The following is an 18,390-nucleotide window of genomic DNA, read 5'->3' on the forward strand; positions in this document are numbered from 1 at the left end:
ATTCTGCTTTACCATGGCGAGTTCCTGAAGAGTTAAACTAACACCATTTTGAGGCAGCAGCCATTCTGTCATTTATGTTAAACTATGAGTGACCCAGAGCGAACATAAATTCTAGGAACTGACCTGTCTGTGTCAAAGTTAACCAGAGTTCACATAAATCCCAAGGACAGAGTTATCTGTTTGTGTGGCCACAAACTTCCCTCACTTCACAGATGGCCCAACCAGTCTGATAACCCCCTACTGCTCTGTATTGCCCTGGCCCAAAAGGTTTGATAACTCCCTATCATCTCTTATTGCCCCAGAATGTCCTGATAACACATCTGGTTGCTGTAACTCTGTGGTTTTTGCCTTTATAAGCCCTGTGAAATTTCAGCTCAGGGCCTTCCTCCTAAGCTCCGCTGTGTCGGTGTGTAGGATGAAGCCCGAGCTGCAGCCCACCTTGCTTTTGCATTTCAGAATGTCTGATTCTCAGTGGTCTTTCTGATGGTAGTCCTACGACGTGAGCATTACAGTTTCCTTGCTTTGTGGTGAGTTCTGCTTCTTCTTGATGGGCTTTGTGGGTTTTCTTTTCTTTTCTTTTTTTTGGGGGGTCCGGTCGTGGGGCCTGAACTCTGGGCCTGGGCGCTGTCCCTCAGCTCTTCAGCTCAAGGCTAGCGCTCTACCACTTGAGCCACAGCGCCACTTGCGGCTTTTTTCTTTTTGCTTATGTGGTGCTGAGGAATCGAACCCAGGGCCTCATACATGCAAGGCAAGCGCTCTACCACTGAGCCACCTTCCCAGCCCCAAGGGCTTTGTGGTTTTATGGTGAGTTCTGTGGCTTTTGGTAGCTCTGCGGTGTCACAGTGGGTTCTGCTGTGTCACGGTGAGCTTTGTGGCTGTGCAGAAAGTGCTGAGAGCAGCTAATGTTTATCAACGGCTTCCTGTAGATTGGTATTACATCCATATCTAACATTGCACTGGACACTGTGTTCCACAATGTCCTCAGGCCATTTCTATCCAGTTAGGGTTTGAATATAAAGTAGTGCACACACACACACACACACACACATGCCACATATACACAAAGGCTCATGTGTTGATATCCTGGTCCCCAGAGGTGGCATTATTGAGGGTTGATTGGATCAGGAGGCACTAACTTCATCAATGATTTACCTTGGATATGTTCATGGTTGAAAGGGCTCAGGGGAGACAGATTTGGTTAGACAAAGTGGGTTAAAGTGCCTCTGAAAGAGATACCTTGTCCTTGGCCCCCTGTCACTCTGTCTGTCTGTCTCTGTCTGTCTCTCTCTCTCTGTCTCTGTCTCTCTCCATCTTTGTCTCTCTCTCTCTGCTTCCCCACTGCCATGAGAGAGCTGCTTTTCCCCACCACTTTCTCCTGCCACCATGTTCTTCTTTTCCACAAGCCGAAAGCAATGGAGCTGGCAAACCATGAACTCAAGCCTCAGAAACCACGAGCCAAAATAAAGCTTTCCTCCTTTAAGTTGTTTCTCTCATGTATCCTATGTCATTCACATGTATGGATGCGGAGTCTGAGAAATGGGACTGCGCAGCCACGAAGTAACAGAAGCATGTTTGCAACGCAAACCTAATCCGAATGACTCTGATCTCCCAAGGCAAGCCAAAGTACCTCACTTTGATGCTGCAAGTCTTCCTTGCTTTGCTTTGCCAACATCCATGGTGTCATACACTGCTGCCTGGGCTTTATGTCTCTTACGTTATCGACTCCTTGAATTCATCCGGCTTCTAGGAACTATGGGGAAAACTGAGGCATGGCAGAGGGGTTAAGTATCGTATCAAGCTACATAACTAGTGACGTGATCAGGATTTGAGCCCAGTTCCTTCTCAATTTCCAGCCTAAAACCACATTCTGAACCCCTACCCTTAGGGCAGGGGCCAAACAAGGCATTAAGAACCCCTACCATGCTGTGGGAAGCTGACTATTACATGAGGGAGACAAAGGCAGACAGAAGTGGTTGATGGCAGGCTTCCTGACCTCCGCAGTTCCTGTGCGATCCCATACGTACCTACACACTTGGCCCCCTGGGTGGCAGAGTCACCTTTAAAGCATCTCTCTCTCTTTCTATCTACACACACACACACACACACACACACACACACACACACCAGGACTCTGGGTGTCCTTACATTGCTGTAGCTCCAAACAAAGGGGCCTTTTGGACGCTAAGCCCAGGTGATCTCCTTGGTGCCAGATAGCATTAAGCCTTTCAGAATGGTCAGGACAGCCTCAAGGGAAGTTAGACTCCAGGCTGAGGATGGGCAGAGAGCTTAGGGACAGACTCCAGACATCTATGTGTGGCCATTGCCTTCTGCTGTTAGCAGTGTGTGTTAGTCTCTGCTTTTGGATGGAGAGAGGCACAGTGGACTTTTCTGCCTTTTATTTCCATTTAAAAGGCAATATATTTGTCAAATAAGCATTTGTAGCACACATCCCAGTTCTGGACAATGGGATAGCATAAAGACTCAGGAACCAGTGACTCAGTATGGCATCATGTGGGCCTGGTGCACAGGTCTGGGCCCATTTTGAGGCTTTAGTCTTCAAAGCAGTGGGATAGGCATCAGACAGTAATGGGAAGCTGGAAGAAGGGCAGTGGAGGGCACAAGGTCATACCAACTCAGGGGTTAGCAGGATGTGGTCCTGGTCATGTTGGGCTGAGCCCCACAGAACCCCACAGAGCCCCAGCCTGCCCCTTCCCAGGCCCCTCAGAATGGGATGTCCCTGCCTTGGGGCTTGAATCTCAATGTGTCCATCTGGGGAACCTATCTGGAATCTCCAGTCGAGCATCAGACCGGACTGATTAAGCCCCAACTCGTGTGCCGCCATCCGGGCTTGAGCACACTTCTTAGAATTAGCCACAAACCACAAACACGTGTGGTTTGGGGGCTCAATGCTCAATTTCCAGAGAAAATCTGAATTCCGGTCTCTTGTAATTGATCTCTCAGAATTACACAATGCTTCCCTATCTGAGTTCCCAGCTCAGCCAACAACTGCTATATAAGGGTGAACTGTGAGCAGCCAGTCAAAAGCAGAGGGGCTGGTGACCAGGACCCCTCAGAACGGAGCTGCGGGACCTCCTGGGGGTAAGGAGGACCCCCTTCCCTACTCAGCCCTGGCCCCCAGGGGGGAGGCTGAGGCCTGGGGAGGTGATGAAGAGAGACCTGCCTGCCTAGGGGAGCCCAGATGCCTTGCCTATAACATTGCCTAGTCAGGAGAATCCCAAGAATATCCTTAAATAGGCCTGAACATGTCAATGCCAACTGTGCACAGGCTGCATGCCGCTCTTCCAGGAAGGCTGACTGAATCCCTTCAGTCTCTGCTACCCCGTGACACCACTCAGTTGCTTGCAGAGATCAGAAATGTCTTCCACTGGTGTCCATCTTTTTCACTGAAGCCATAGTTCTACTTCTGGATTTTTCTGAGTAGTTTATTGGAGATCATGGATTTTCCTGCCTAGGATGGCTTAGAACCACAAATCCTCAGATCTCAGCCTTCTGAGTAGCTAGGATTACAGGTGTGAGCCACTGGTACCCAGCTATACATGCGTCTCTGAGTGCCTCCAGAAAGTCTGCTCGGAGTAGGTGGGAGTGGGAAGTTTGGGGAAGCAAAGGAAAGAGAAGTTGGTACGTGATGTAAATGGATGAGGGTTGAAGAGTGACTGGATGAATGGATGGATGAGGATGGATGTTGGATGGACAATGAATGGATGAATGAATGGGAGGATGAGAAGATGGATAGATAGATGGATTAGTGGTGAATAGGAGGATGGATGATGGATGGACGGATGGATAATGAATAGGAGAATGGAGCATGAATGGGTGGATGATAGATGGATAGATAGGAAAGTGAGAGGATAGATGGGTGGAAGTAAATAGATGAACACATGGATAGGTGCATAATGGGTGAATTTAGTTGAGTAGATCCTAGAACAGTTCCCATCAAACCCACCTGCTACTAGTTTACATTCATGCTGGAATCCATCACTCCTCTTCTTGTTTTCTAAATTCTCCATTATCTGACATCTAGCTTTTGGACAGTTTGTTTAATGACTCTACTTTGTGTCACCAGATTCGCTTCCATTTGAAACATTCAAAAGGTGGTATCAAGAATTCTGACATTGCTGGGTGCTGGTGGCTCACGCCTATCATCCAGCTACATAAGAGGCTGAGATCTAAGGACTGTGGTTCAAAGCCAGCCAGGGCAGGCAAGTCCATGAGATTCTTATCTCCAAAAAGCTACTCAGCAAAAAGCTGGAAGTGGTGCTGTGACTCAAGTGGTAGAATGCTAGCCTTGAGCCAAAGAAGCTCAGGGACAGTGCCCAGGCCTTGAGTTCAAGCCCCAGGATTGGCACACACACACACACACACACACACACACACATAGTCCAGAATATGTTAGAATTCACTATGTGACCCTAGTCCATTCCCTCCTGTGCCTGGATCTTAGTCTGCTTTGACACTCGGCTGAGGATCCCCAATTGTGCTGCTGGCCAAGGTGATAGCACCTGGGCACAGCCATGCAGAATGTCATCTCCTCAGCAGAAGCAGGGAAGCAGTGCCAACATGTGGACGGCATGGTTTGCAGCTGTTCTGTTCGCGGTGGCTGTGAGCGTTGTCCACACGCAAAAACCAACCGTAAACACTGTCCTCAGAGTTACAAAAGATGTGCTGAGCAGTGGTGAGTTCATACCTGAAGCGGGTGGCTTGGGGTGGGGAAGACGGGTCAACCAGTTCCCAAATACTCACAGACTCTCCCTGCTGGATCTCCCATTTAGGGGCAAGGTGACTTCTCTCCTTTGGGTCTTAGTTTCCCCCTTTTCCTTTCAGCTACCATTCCTGGGCACTTATGGGCTCCCCTGGGCAGCAGGCTGGGGACTTGAGGCCACAGGAAGAGAGATTAGGAACTTGAGGTTCAAGTCTCGATTGGCTGACTTGTCTTCTTGGAAAAGTGGGCTAACGTAAGAATCCAATGACCGATGGCGGCCAGCATGGTTCCCAGTGCACAGAGGCCATCAGATTCGAGGCTGACATTCTTCCTGCCTCCCATCCTTACTTAGGGCCTCACTTAGTTGTTGGGCAGTGAGGAGTCTCTCCCTGCCCCACCCCTGCCTGCAGCTACAGTGAGGGTAAAATGAAGATTAGTTTCTCTCTGAGAGGCCGCCCTTGTCTTCAGTGTCTTCGTCAGGCCTCAGTGTCTTCACCCATAACGTTGGCCCTGACTGTCTTCTAGCAATTGCTAATGCCCGAGGAAGTAGATGTTATAAGCAATCAAGTGAGGAACAGGGGGAGAGAAGGCTAACAAAGAAAAGTCCGCCAAGGATTGACTGATGGGTGTGAACCAGGCAAACCTAACCCTTAGTGCATTCACTACAGGTTAGGGTTGCATGGACCCAGAGAGATCTGCCTTTTACTGGGGGTGGGAAGTGAGCCACCCCTGCCCCCACCCCCAGGTCTGGCTACGTAGGGTGGAGGACAGGGAGGCACTGACAGATATCCCCCCCTTCCACAGCCATCTCCGACACGCTGCAGCACAGAGATGTTGTCCGTGCAGCCCTGAGGGAAGTCCCCATGGGTAAAGCCCGTGGTGATGGTGGCGGACCCCTCCTGGGGGGGCTGCTTGGTGGAAGTGGAGGTGGCGGTGGTGGGGGAGGAGGGCTTCTCGGGGGCCTGCTTGGTGGCGGGGAAGGAGGGGGTGGTGGCGACCTGTTGGGTGGAGGCTTACTAGGTGGTGGTGGCAGTAGCAGTGGGGGCCTGCTGGGTGGCAGTGGGGGACTGCTGGGTGGTGATAGTGGCGGCCATGGTGGGGGACTGCTAGGGGGCGGTGGGGGGCTGCTGGGTGGTGGTGGTAGCCATGGTGGGGGGCTGCTGGGTGGTGGTGGTAGCCATGGTGGGGGGTTGCTGGGTGGTGGTGGTAGCCATGGTGGGGGGCTGCTGGGTGGTGATGATGACCGTGATGAGGAGCCGCTGGGTGACAGTGGGGGGCTGCTAGGTGGTGGTAGCCATCGTGGGGGGCTGCTAGGGGGCGGTGGGGGGCTGCTGGGTGGCAGTGGAGGGGGGCTGCTGGGTGGTGGTGGTAGCCATGGTGGGGGGCTGCTGGGTGGCGGTGGAGGGGGGCTGCTGGGTGGTGGTGGTAGCCATGGTGGGGGGCTGCTGGGTGGCGGTGGGGGGCTGCTGGGCGGTGGTAGTGGTAGCCATGGTGGGGGGCTGCTGGGCGGTGGTGGGGGGCTGCTGGGCGGTGGTAGTGGCCATGGTGGGGGGCTGCTGGGTGGCGGTGGTGGGGGGCTGCTGGGCGGTGGTGGTAGCCATGGTGGGGGGCTGCTGGGCGGTGGTGGGGGGCTGCTGGGCGGTGGTGGTAGCCATGGTGGGGGGCTGCTGGGTGGCGGTGGTGGCCATGGTGGGGGGCTGCTGGGTGGCGGTCCCTTGGGCGATGGCCAACACCACTACAGTGACTACAGACGCGCTGAATTTCCCCGAGGTGTCGGTGGCGTTCCCTACAACGACTTCCATGTTCGAGAACCTCCCCCCATGTATACCAATGGCAAACAGCTCGGTGGTAATTACAGATACGGTCTCATTGAGACCAACGACAACACCGCCCAGCTGGGGGGCAAATACCGCTACGGGGAGATCCTGGAGCCCGACGGCAGCATCCGAGACCTCCGCAGCGACCAGGACCACTACTATACCCACAGCCCCTATGCCTACAGCGCCCACAGGGACTACGGGCGGTACAGGTCGGCCGCTGGCTCGGGCACCGGGCCCAGGCGTCGCCGCCGGCGGGATCTGCGGCGGGATCTGCGGCCTGGGGAGCTCCCGCCGGGTCTGGCCACGGGAGCACTGGGCCCTGGGGGCTTGCTGGGCACCGGGGGCATGTTGGCCACGGACGGCATCCTGTCAGGCCAAGGTGGCCTGCTCGGTGGAGGTGGTCTTCTTGGCGATGGAGGACTTCTCGGAGGAGGGGGTGTTCTAGGAGTACTCGGTGAAGGTGGCATCCTGAGCACTGTGCAAGGAATTACCGGGTAAGTAGGGGCTGGGCTTGGCCTGGGGTGGGGCCCCACAAATGGGGGAACATCACTTCCTGAGGCTTCCAGGGAGAGGTGGCCTTCAAGAGTGACTTTAGTTCCAGTGTGGGTGGCTCACGACTGTAATCCTAGCTATTCAAGAGGCTGAGATCAGAGGTTCAAAGCCAGCCTAGGCAGGAAAGTCCAAGAGACTCTTACTTCCAGTGATCACCAGAAAACCCAAAGTGGCACTGCAACTCAAAGTGGTAGAGCGCTAGCCTTGAGCAAAAGAGCTCAGGAGGACACACAATCTCTGACATCAAGCCCCATGACTGACCAAAGAGAGAGAGACAGAGACAGAGACAGAGAGACAGAGAGAGACTTTAGCATTCTCTAAAGAGGCCTCTGTGGCATGGTTTGAATTCTTGGGTCATTCTTTCTATCTCTCTGAATCTCAGAGTCTTACAGTGTAAGTAGGAGAAGCCCAAAGATTTCCATTATGCCACATACATAGCTTACCGTCTAATTTCATATGTTATAGGAGAATCTATTATCATTATTATCTTATTTCAACTATGTCCAACCATTGTGGCCTACTCATCAACTATGACATGCACTTATTGTTGGCAGTGGGGACAGAGCTAATGGTCAGCGGAAAAGACACAGCCCTGGCCTGAGGAGCTTGGGGCTTAGATGGGGCGTGGATAAAGGGAGAAGCTAGCTGTCCAGTCATGGGTGGGGAGAACATGCAAAAGGGGGGAGGTCAGATGGCCTCCTGCAGGAGGCTGTCATTGAAGTGTGAAGACCCAGGTGGGACCCAGGTAGAGAAGCAGACACAAGTCGGGGAGGGGGACATCTTGGCAGAGAAAAAGGATTCAAAGGAGCTGGGCACTAATAGCTTACGCTTGTACTACCACCTGCTCATGAGGCTGAGATCTGAGGATTGTGGTTTGAAGCTTGGGCAGGAAAGTCCATGAGACTTATAACCAATTCACCAACAAAAAAAAAGCTGGAAGTAGAGCTGTAGCTCAAGTGGCAGAGCACTAGTCTTGAGCAAAAGAAGCTCAGAACAAGGCCTAGGCCCTGAGTTCAAGCCCCAGGACCTGCACCATAAAAACAAAACAAAACACAAAAAACGAGTTAGAAGGAAATATGTAAGAATGCAAGCAGTGGGTCTCAGGCAGTGAGTCGATGGATGGTACCATGTTCCACCCTTAACCTCTGTGGATTCCATAGGTCCATGAAGCCAGGTGTCGCTGGAGTCTGAGGGAAAGCCCAGGAGCAGAGAAGGGGCCCAGAAGGAGGCCCTGGGGGTGAGCGAATAGTGGCAGTGGCCTTCTCACCACTCTCCTTCCCACAGGCTGCGCATCGTGGAGCTGACCCTGCCCAGGGTGTCCGTGCGGCTCCTGCCTGGCGTGGGCGTCTACCTGAGTCTGTATACCCGCGTGGCCATCAACGGGAAGAGGTGAGGGTCTTTCCCTCTCCAGGGGGTCCCAGGGACCCCTTCCCCCCCCCCCCGCCTCCCCTTCCCTAGAGCAAGCAGTCTCCCCTCTCAATGCTTGGTGTCTGCACCTGCAATTCAAGGACCAGGAAGACCCAGCCGCTTGACCCCAAGCCAGTCTTGGGACACTGTTAGCAGGGCAGGCAGTTAGACTCAGGGGCAGCCTTGGCTTTGTTCCTGATTCTCCCAAACTGTGACCTTAGAACCATCTCCCAATGTCACTGAGCCTTAGTGGCTTCTCCCACATGGGGGATTCTCTTCTGGGCAGTGAGGGCTACAGGCAGATTGTCTGTAGCACCTGCCATGTATTACTACTACTATTATTATTATTGTTATTTATCATTATTATTAGCTGGCATAGGTTTGCTCTCAGGGATCAGGCTATGTCTACAAAGTCAGGTGCCTGGCTGGTTCTCTGGGATACCAATCTATACGGACCCATCTCAGTCTAGGCAGAGAGGGAGAGACATTTTCCCACTCGTGCTGCCTCTGTAGACACACAAGGTCTGACAGGTGTCAGAAAGAGCTGGACCCTAGCCTGAGGTGCCAGGCAGATCCGTGCCTGGCAGCTGGGGTGTGACCCGCCATCTGGCTGGCTGGCCCCTTGGTCTCCCGCAGTCTCATTGGCTTCCTGGACATCGCAGTGGAGGTGAACATCACAGCCAAGGTCCGGCTGACCATGGACCGTGCAGGCTACCCGAGGCTAGTCATCGAGCGCTGCGACACCCTGCTGGGGGGCATCAAGGTCAAGCTCCTGCGGGGGTGAGCATCCGCGGGCCACGGAGGGCCTGGGAGAGGGACAGAAGAGGTCCCTGGCAAACACAATGGCTCTCGTCTCTTTTGCCATGGCCCTGACAGGGTGGAGGCAGTGATGACCTACACTGGACTACCCTCTCTCCCTCTGGCTCTGGTCTGGTCCACCAGGTCCAAGACCTGGGCCTTTGAGGGCAGGATGTGGGTTTCAGCCAGCATAGGTCTATATGCTCAGGCACATATTGGGTTCAAGTCTTATTTCCGCTATTCTTTGCTTTGTGACTGTGGGCAATTCTGTTGCCCTCTCTGAGCCTCTTTTTTTTTTTTTTTTTGGTCTGTGAAATGAGGGCAAATTCTCTCACTCCCCTCACTCCCCCTTAAGAACTTAAGAGAATGGAAAGCTGCCAGTGCAGATTCTGCTATGTTGTAGAAGTTTAGGGAAATATGTCTAGCAACAGTTATGTGTCTGTCCATCAATGCCCAGAGCTTGCAGGGATTTCTCTACTGGAGTCTATACCATATATGTCAGAGCTACACATCCTCTGCAGAGGGATGAGACCACACCCTCTGTCCAGAGGGCTTTCAGGTGGGTGGGCATTTCCCAGCATGCCATATTCAGGTGGTGGCCTTGTGTTCTCAAGAAAGCTCACATCGGGGCTGGGAAGGTGGCTCCGTGGTAGAGCGCTTGCCTTGCATGCACGAGACCCTGGGTTCGATTCCTCAGCACCACATAAGCAGAAAAAATCCGGAATTGGCACTGTGGCTCAAGTGGTAGGGTGCTGGCCTTGAGCTGAAGAGCTGAGGGAGAGTGCCCAGGCCCAGAGTTCAGCCCCCACCGATCGACAAAAAGAAAGAAAGAAAGCTCACACCCCAGTTCCTTCCTCTTCCTCCCCTGACCCTCATCCAAGGAGGGCCCTCTCCACCTCTGCCTTTGGGATCTCTTGTCCCTCTCCTCCCCCTCCTCTCTTCCCCTTGGCCCAATCCTCCAGCCTTCATCTCAGCTTCAGGAGCAGAAAACTTCACTGATTAACTTGGACTCCAGTTTTTCATATTCTCTTGGGCATCACTTGGTCTTTGTTTCTGCTTCAATGTTGGGCAGGGCAAGGAAAATGAGGCCCCAGGGTCCAAAACTAAAAAGCTCAGACTCTTCAGTTCACTAGGAAACATATTTGGTAATGTGTGGCTCAAAAGTATAAAAGGAGCCGGGCACTGGTGGCTTGCACCTGTAATTCTAGCCATTCAGGAGGCCGAAATCTGGAGCATCATGGATCTGAGGTCAGCCTGGGCAAAGAATGCAAGACTAAATCTCCAAAATAACCAGCAAAAAGCTGGGCTGCAGGTATAGTTCAAGGGATAGAGTGCCAGATGAGTGAGTTCAAGGTACTGAATTCAAGCCATAGTGCTGAAAGGCACAGGGAGAGCGAGTCCTTTCTCTGCCATCTCTTCTGTTCCCTCTCCACCAAGCTCATCCTGATTCATGGCTTCCTAAGTCTTCTTCTAATTTCTTTGTTCACATAAAGCAAACTTAAGTAGACTACCATTTCTCTCTCTCTCTCTCTCTCTCTCTCTCTCTCTACCTCCCTCCCTCTCTCCCTCTCTCTCTCTCTCCCCCTCCCTCCTCCCTCCCTTCACCTCCCCTCTCTCTCCTAGGACTTGAATTCTGGCCCTCCAACCTGCTAGCCAGGTGCTCTACCACTTGAGCCACATTCCCACTTCTCCCTCACCCCTCCAATCCCACCACCTTTTTGAACAAATACACAACTGTTCTAAACAATTTTGTACTTTGCTTCTTTTATCTCCTTTCTTTGAATTTTCTAAATATCAAATGTGTCCTGTTGCTTAACTTTTTATGGCTGCGTGCTATTCCATTGCTTAGGTGAACCACCCCTGTTTTGCCCAGCCCATTATTGCTGGCACATCCTACTGTGACAACAAACGATCTTTTATAGATGTCATTGCACACAGACCCAGTGTACGTGACAATTTCCAGAGAGAGAGAGAGAGAGAACTCTATATTCAGCCCCCTTAAGACAAATCCTCTTTTAAAAAGAGGACCAAAAACATGTGGTCGGATTTGGGGACACACTCTAAGACTTTACCTCAAGCAATTCTTTGCTTTGTCAGCCTGGAACCTAGCGTGGAGATGCCCAGGGGGCTCTGGAGGGGGATGGGGAATGGTTTTTCAGGAGCGAGTGCAGCAGGGATGCTTAAATACTGGCCTGGTCATGCTTCTCTCTGAGTTCTTGGATTTATGTCCATTCGCCCATTTGTGTATCTTGCCTCTCAGAGGTCTACCCTCCTCCTTTGCTAACAGCTTTGGAGAAGTGTTTAAGGGCCGGACCTCAGTTTCCTTGCCTGTAAAATGGGCCATATCCCCTAGTCTTTTTAACACCCATCCTTTCCTGCAACCTAGAGTTCTCCGCTGTATCTTCTACAAGCATTTATGGAGTGCCCTACCCCCTCCAGGTACAAAGCTGGATAAAGCCACGTGCTCCCTGCCCTCTGGGGACAGGAAGGTGGCTGCAGCATGTGGCACTATTCAGGGGACTTGGCAGCAACAAGCCATCAACATTCCCACTCCACCCCTGCCCCCGCCTGCTGGAAGCCTCCGCACCTCTTCTTTGTTGAATGAATGAAAAGCCTTTTTTTTCTTTTTGCTGGTGGCCTGTCCTGGGGGAGCAGGGGGGAGTATACTGTGTGTGGACCCAGCACTGGGGCGAGGACAGCCCTGGGCCCCCCCATGACCCCTAGCCTGCTCCTCTCTCTCTAGCCTTCTCCCTAACCTCGTGGACAACCTCGTCAACCGAGTCCTGGCCAACGTCCTCCCTGACTTGGTAAGAACAAGCAGGCAGGGCACTTGGATCTCAGACCAGGGGGCCATGTTCCCCGGAGAGCACTGGTGTTCTAGAAGTCTGGCAATTCGTGGGGGTTTGGGAGGACCCTGGGGAGCACGAGGGGACAGAGCTCTGGATAAGGAGGAGGTGCATGAACTTCAGGGAGCTCTGGCCAATCCTACGAGGTAGGTGGCAACACCTCTGGAATGAATCTATTTCCCATCTGAGAGCCTGGGCCCCCAGACACGCCCTGGACAGGCCAGCCTGGTCCGGCTGCCACTCACCAGAGCTCCACACCCTCTCCCCACAGCTCTGCCCCATCGTGGACGTGGTGCTGGGACTTGTCAATGACCAGCTGGGTCTCGTGGACTGTAAGTGCCCCCACAACGTGGCATGTCACCAGTGTCTGCCCAGACACAGGCCTTTCCTCTTGTCCCCCATCTTCCCACCACACCCCAGGGGAGGTGCCCTGGGCTGCAGGGGGGCAGAGACTCTCTGATCCCTTTTTTCTTTTTTTTATTGTGAAAATACCGTACAGAGGGGTTACAATTACATGAGCAAGGTAATGAGTACATTTCTTATCAAGCATTGTTGCCTCCTCCTTTGTTTCTCCTTCCCATCCCTTCCCATCTTCCCCCCTCCCCCGTCCCCCCTCATCCCCCCTCTCCTGCCAAAGTTGTAAAGTTCGCTTTTTCGACATAATGATTTGTACTTCCCATTGTTGCAATGGGTCCACCTGTATCCCTATTTAAACGGTTTGTTTTTTCCCCTTCCCCTCCACAAATTATACCAACATCAAATACAGTGAAAGCAGGGGTTATACTGTGGGGGAGGGACATACAAAGCAACAAAGAAATCATCTTATAAATATATTAGAAACAATTGCATGAAAGCAAAAACATTTGAATACTTATCTTGGGGTTCATTTCACCTAACATCAAATTATCTGACCTTTACTGCTTGTCTCAGACACATACTAGTTATTGCAAATAAGGGAAACCATGGGACCTATGTTTCTTTGGGCCTGGCTTACTTTACTTAATATAATTTTTTCCAAGTCTTTCCATTTCCTAACAAATGGAGCAATGTCATTCTTTCTGATGGAGGCATAGAATTCCATTGTGTATATATACCACATTTTCTTGATCCATTCATCTACTGAGGGGCATCTGGATTGGTTCCATATCTTAGCTATGGTAAATAATGCTGCAATAAACATAGTTGTGCTGGTAGTTTTAGTATGGTCATATTTGTGATCATTTGAGTAAATGCCCAAAAGTGGGATTGCTGAGTCATAGGGGAGCTCTAAGTGGAGTCTTATGAAGAACCTCCAAACTGCTTTCCAAAGTGGTTGAACAAGTTTACACTCCCACCAACAATGCAGTAGGGTTCACTTCTGGCCACATCCCCTCCAGCATCTGTTGTTATTAGAGTTCTTGATTATAGCCATTCTAGCTGGGTGAGGTGGTATCTCAATGTTGTTTTGATTTGCATTTTTTTTTATGGCTAGAGAGGTTGAACATTTCTTCATGTGTCTATGGGCCATCCTTTTCTCTTCAGAGAAGTTTCTCTTTAGCCCACTTATTTATTGGGCTGTTGTTTCTTTGAGGATTTGTTGTTGGGAGATTTAATTTTTTGACTTCCAGGTATATTTTAGATATGAGACCCTTGTCCGTTGTATGGCTAGTGAAGATCTTCTCCCAACCTGTGGGCTTTCTATTGATCTTGCTAGCTATGTCCTTTGCCATGCAGAAGCTCTGCAATTTCATGTAATCCCATTTGTCCAACCTTTCTTTGATTTGTTGTGTTTCTGGGTCTCTATTAAGAAAATTTCGGCCTGTGCCAAGGAGACCTAGGGTTTCTCCTATTCCATCCTGTAATGTTTTCAGAGCGTCTGTTTTGACTCCGAGGTCTTTCACCCATTTGGAGTTGATTCTGGTGCAGGGTGATATATAAAGATCTAGCTTTAAGCCGGGCGCTGGTGGCTCACGCCTGTAATCCTAGCTACTCAGGAGGCTGAGATCTGAGGATCGAGGTTCAAAGCCAGCCCGGGCAAGAGAGACTGTGAGACTCCTATCTCCAATAAACCATCAGAAAACCGGAAGTGGCGCTGTAGCTCAAGTGGTAGAGCGCTCGCCTTGAGCTGAAGAGCTGAGGGACAGCGCCCAGGCCCAGAGTTCAAGCCCCACGACTGACAAAAAAAAAAAAAAAAAAGGATCTAGCTTTAGTTTTCTGCAAGTGATTAACCAATTTTGCCAGCACCATTTACTGAAGAGGCTGTCTTTCTTCCATTCTATTTTTTTAGCTCCCTTATCAAAGATTAGATCGCTTTAGGTCTGTAGGTTCATTTCTGGGTTTTCAATTGATCCTGAGGTCTGCTCTTGTGCCAGTACCAAGCTGTTTTGATTACTATGGCTTTGTAGTAGAGTTTGAAATTTGATATTGATATTCCTCTAGCACTGTTCTTTCTGTTAAGGATCGTTTTTGCTATATGGGGTCTTTTATTGTTCCATATGAAGTTTTGGATTGCCTCTTCTATTTCCTTGAAAAATGAAGTTGGAATATTGATAGGTATCGCATTGAATTTGTAGATAGCCTTGGGAAGTATTGCCATTTTCACAATGTTGATCCTTCCAAGGAGCATGGGAGGTTTTGTCACTTTCTACGTTCTGTTTTGATTTCCTTTTTCAGGTTTTTTAAAGTTTTATCATAGAGGTCCTTCACTTCTTTGGTTAAGTTAATTCCTAGGTATTTTATTTTTTGTGGGGCTATTACGAATGGAGTTGCTTTCCTGATTTCAGCCACGCTTTTCTCATTGTTGGCATACAGAAAAGCCATTGATTTTTGAGGGTTAATTTTATACCCTGCTACTTTGCAAAAGTTTTGAATCAGCTTGAGTAATTTGGGAGTAGAGTTGTGGGATTCTTTAAATACAAAGTCATGTCATCTGCAAAGAGGGAGAGTTTTACTTCATCTTTCCCTATTTGGATCCCTTTTATGTTTGCATCTTGTCTTATTGCAATAGTTAGGCATTCTAATACTAGATTGAAGAGAAGTGGAGAGAGTGGACATCCTTGTCTCATTCCTGATTTAAGAGGAAATGGCTTTAGTTTTTCACCATTAAGTATAATGCTGGCTGTAGGTTTGTCATATACAGCCTTTATTGTATTGAGGAATGTTCCCTGGATTCCTAGTTTTTCCAGAACCTTCATCATAAAGGGGTGTTGGATCTTGTCAAATGCCTTTTCTGCATCTATTGAGATAACCATTTGGTTCTTATCCTTGCCCTTGTTGATGTGATGAATTATATTAATTGCTTTGCGTATATTGAACCAGCTGTGCATCCCTGAAATGAATCCTGTTTGATCGTGGTATATGATTTTTTGGATGAATTGTTGAAGTTGATTGGCCAAAATTTTCTTGAGAAGTTTTGCATCAATGTTCATCAAAGAAATGGGTCTATAGTTCTCTTTCTTTGATGAGTCCCTGCCTGGTTTGGGGATGAGGGTTATGATGGCTTCATAGAATGAGTTCGGTAGTGAACTTTCTCTTTCAATTTCATTGAAGAGTTGGAGGAGTATTGGTGTGAGCTCTGCTTTGAAGGCCTTGTAGAATTCCACTGTAAATCCATCTGGTTCTGGGCTTTTCTTAGATGGGAGGTCTCTTATTGCTGTTTCTATTTCAATGCTTGATATGGGCCTGTTAAGATGGTTTAACTCATCTTGGTTTAGTTTCAGCTTGTCGATATTTGCTAGGAAAAGGTCCATTTCTGCCAAGTTCTCAAACTTATTAGCATAAAGGTTTGAGAAGTATTCCCTTATAATGTTCTGAATCTTGGTTGTTTCTGTGGTGATGTTTCCATTCTCATCTCTGAGTTTATTTATTTGGGTGTGTTCTTTTTCTGATAATAGTCTGTCAATTTTGTTAATTTTTCTAAGAACCAACTGTTTTGTTGATTCTTTCTATGGTTTTTTTAATTCTAATTCGTTTAATTCTCATTTAATTTTAATTATTTCTTTCCATCTACTGGATTGTGGTTTATCTTGCTGCTCTTTTACAAGGAGGTTCAGATGTCTCATTAAATTGTTGGTTTTAGATCTCTCCAATTTGTTGATGTAGGAACTCAGAGCTATAAACTTGCTTCTGAGTACTGCCTTTGCTGTGTCCCAGAGGAGCTGGTAATTTGTGTGCTCATTTTTGTTGAATATCATGAACATTTGAATTTTGTTTCTAATCTCTTCCATGACCCATTGGTGATTCAATAGTGTGTTGTTCAGCCTCCATGTGTTTCAGGACTTTCTTTGGTGGCTTTTGGTATTGAGTTCTAATTTTATTCCTTTGTGGTCTGAGAGAATGCAAGACATAACTTCAATGTTTCTGAATTTGGACAAGTTTGCTTTGTGACCTAAAATGTGGTCTATTTTGGAAAATGTTCCATGTGCTGCTGAGAAAAACGTGTATTCTGATGCTGCTGGGTGAAATATTCAGTAGATGTCTGTTAAATCTAGTTGATCTATGCAGTTGTTTAGATCTGTGGTTTCACTGTTGAGTTTTTGCTGAGTTGCTCTCTATCTAGTGGGGACAGTGGTGTGTTAAAGTCCCCAACAATTCATGTCTTTGGGTCTATGTGAGATTTGAGGGAAAGTAGTATTTCTGGGATAAATTTGGGTCCTCTGTTGTTTGGCAAATAGATATTTAGAATTGTAATATCCTCCTGAAGGAGAAATCCCTTAATTAGTATGTAGTGACCTTCTTTATCTCTTCTCACTAATTTTAATTTGAAGTCTATTTTATCTGATATTAGGATTGTAACTCCTGCCTGTTTATAGGGGCCATTTGCTTGGTAGATTTTGTTCCAGCTTTTCACTTTCTAAATGTGTTTGTTTTTTGAGCAAGGTGTGACTTCTGAAGGCAGCAGATAGAAGGATCTTGCTTTTTAATCCAACTAGACAGTCTATGTCACTTAATTGGAGAGTGAAGTCCGTTAATGTTGCGAGATAGGACTGAGAGGTATTTGGGAGTTCCTGCCATTTTATCCACCTTCTTGGGGACTGCGGCAACTGGGTTCTTCCTATGGTTCTTAGATTCTCAGTTTGGGTGAGGTTTCTTGGCCTTTATTGTGGTCTTGTTGGTTTTCTATGTGTAGGACATCTTTAATTATCCTTTGTAGGGCTGGTTTGGTGGAGATATAGTGTTTCAGTTTTTCTGTGCTATGGAAGGTTTTTATATGACCTTTGGTTATGAAGGAGAGTTTAGCTGGGTACAGTATCTTGGTTGTTTGTTGTTTGTCTTTAGGGCATGGCATACATCATTCCAGGCTCTTCTTGGTTTAATTGTGTCTGCTGAGAAATCTGAGGTGATTCTAATTGGTTTCCCTTTATAGGTGATTGATCTTTTCTCCTTGACAGCTTTAAGGATCTTTTCCTTGGTCTGAATTGATCCTATGTAGATTATAATGTGACACTGGGATGTCCTGTTCTGGTCTGGTCTATTTGGCGTTCCAAAAGCTTCTTGTATCTAAATAGGCCTATCTTTTTGCATGTTTGGGAAGTTCTCTGCTAGGATCCTGTTAAACAAATTTCTTAGACCATTAACTTCTGTCTCTAGGTGCTCCTCTACACCCATTATCCTCAGATTAGGCCTTCTGATGTTGTCTTCCAGATGTTGAATAGATCTATCATATTTTTGGATTTGTCTTGGATAGTTGTATGTGCTTTCTCTATAATATCTAGGCTGTCTTCAATCCCTGAGATTCGATCTTCTGCATGGTCTAACCTACTGTCAAGACTTTCTACTTTGTTTTTTATTTCTTTTCCTTCTAATTGGTTGGCTCTGATGGCTTCAAATGTTTTATTGGAGCTTTGTTTTAGATCTTGTATGAACTTCTTTATTTCCTTAATTTGGTGTTCAGTGTGTATTCTCAAATCACTTAATTGATTGGATGGTTTCCTTGGACTCCCATTCCTTCTGTTGGGCTCCATTCAGCATTCCCTTTGTGGTCTCCCTGACTTCTTTCAGCTATCTGTTTATGGATTCCATTAATGCCTCTATTGATCTTTGTCTATTCTCATCCTGCTCTGGAAATTCCTGTATTACTCTTTGATTAGCTTCCTCATGTTCATGTTATTCCTGTAGTTCTCTTTGACTGTTCTCAGCCTGCTCACACAATTCCTTTATTTCTCTTTGAGTGTTCTCACCCTGCTCATGCAATTCCTGTATCAATCTTTGAGTAGCTTCCTCATGCTCATGATACTCCTGTATTGATCTTTGGTTTGCTCCTCTCTCT

The 18,390-nt window shown here is 48.5% G+C and overlaps 1 protein-coding gene across 1 annotated transcript in view; it reads left to right on the plus strand.

Moving 5' to 3' along the window:
• The first annotated feature begins 4,578 nt into the window (after positions 1 to 4,578).
• The window catches only part of Bpifb4 (BPI fold containing family B member 4), a 30,031-nt gene continuing 16,219 nt past the window's right edge, over positions 4,579 to 18,390 (plus strand). Inside the window, exons 1-7 of the mRNA XM_042694645.1 lie at positions 4,579 to 4,693; positions 5,525 to 5,587; positions 6,491 to 7,034; positions 8,377 to 8,481; positions 9,136 to 9,279; positions 12,041 to 12,104; positions 12,415 to 12,475. Coding sequence (XP_042550579.1) covers positions 4,579 to 4,693; positions 5,525 to 5,587; positions 6,491 to 7,034; positions 8,377 to 8,481; positions 9,136 to 9,279; positions 12,041 to 12,104; positions 12,415 to 12,475 — 1,096 coding nt within the window. The remainder of the gene's footprint in view (positions 4,694 to 5,524; positions 5,588 to 6,490; positions 7,035 to 8,376; positions 8,482 to 9,135; positions 9,280 to 12,040; positions 12,105 to 12,414; positions 12,476 to 18,390) is intronic.

Source organism: Dipodomys spectabilis, unplaced genomic scaffold (assembly GCF_019054845.1).
Source record: "Dipodomys spectabilis isolate Male_0828 unplaced genomic scaffold, ASM1905484v1 ptg000175l, whole genome shotgun sequence".
In the NCBI taxonomy this organism is placed as follows: domain Eukaryota; kingdom Metazoa; phylum Chordata; class Mammalia; order Rodentia; family Heteromyidae; genus Dipodomys; species Dipodomys spectabilis.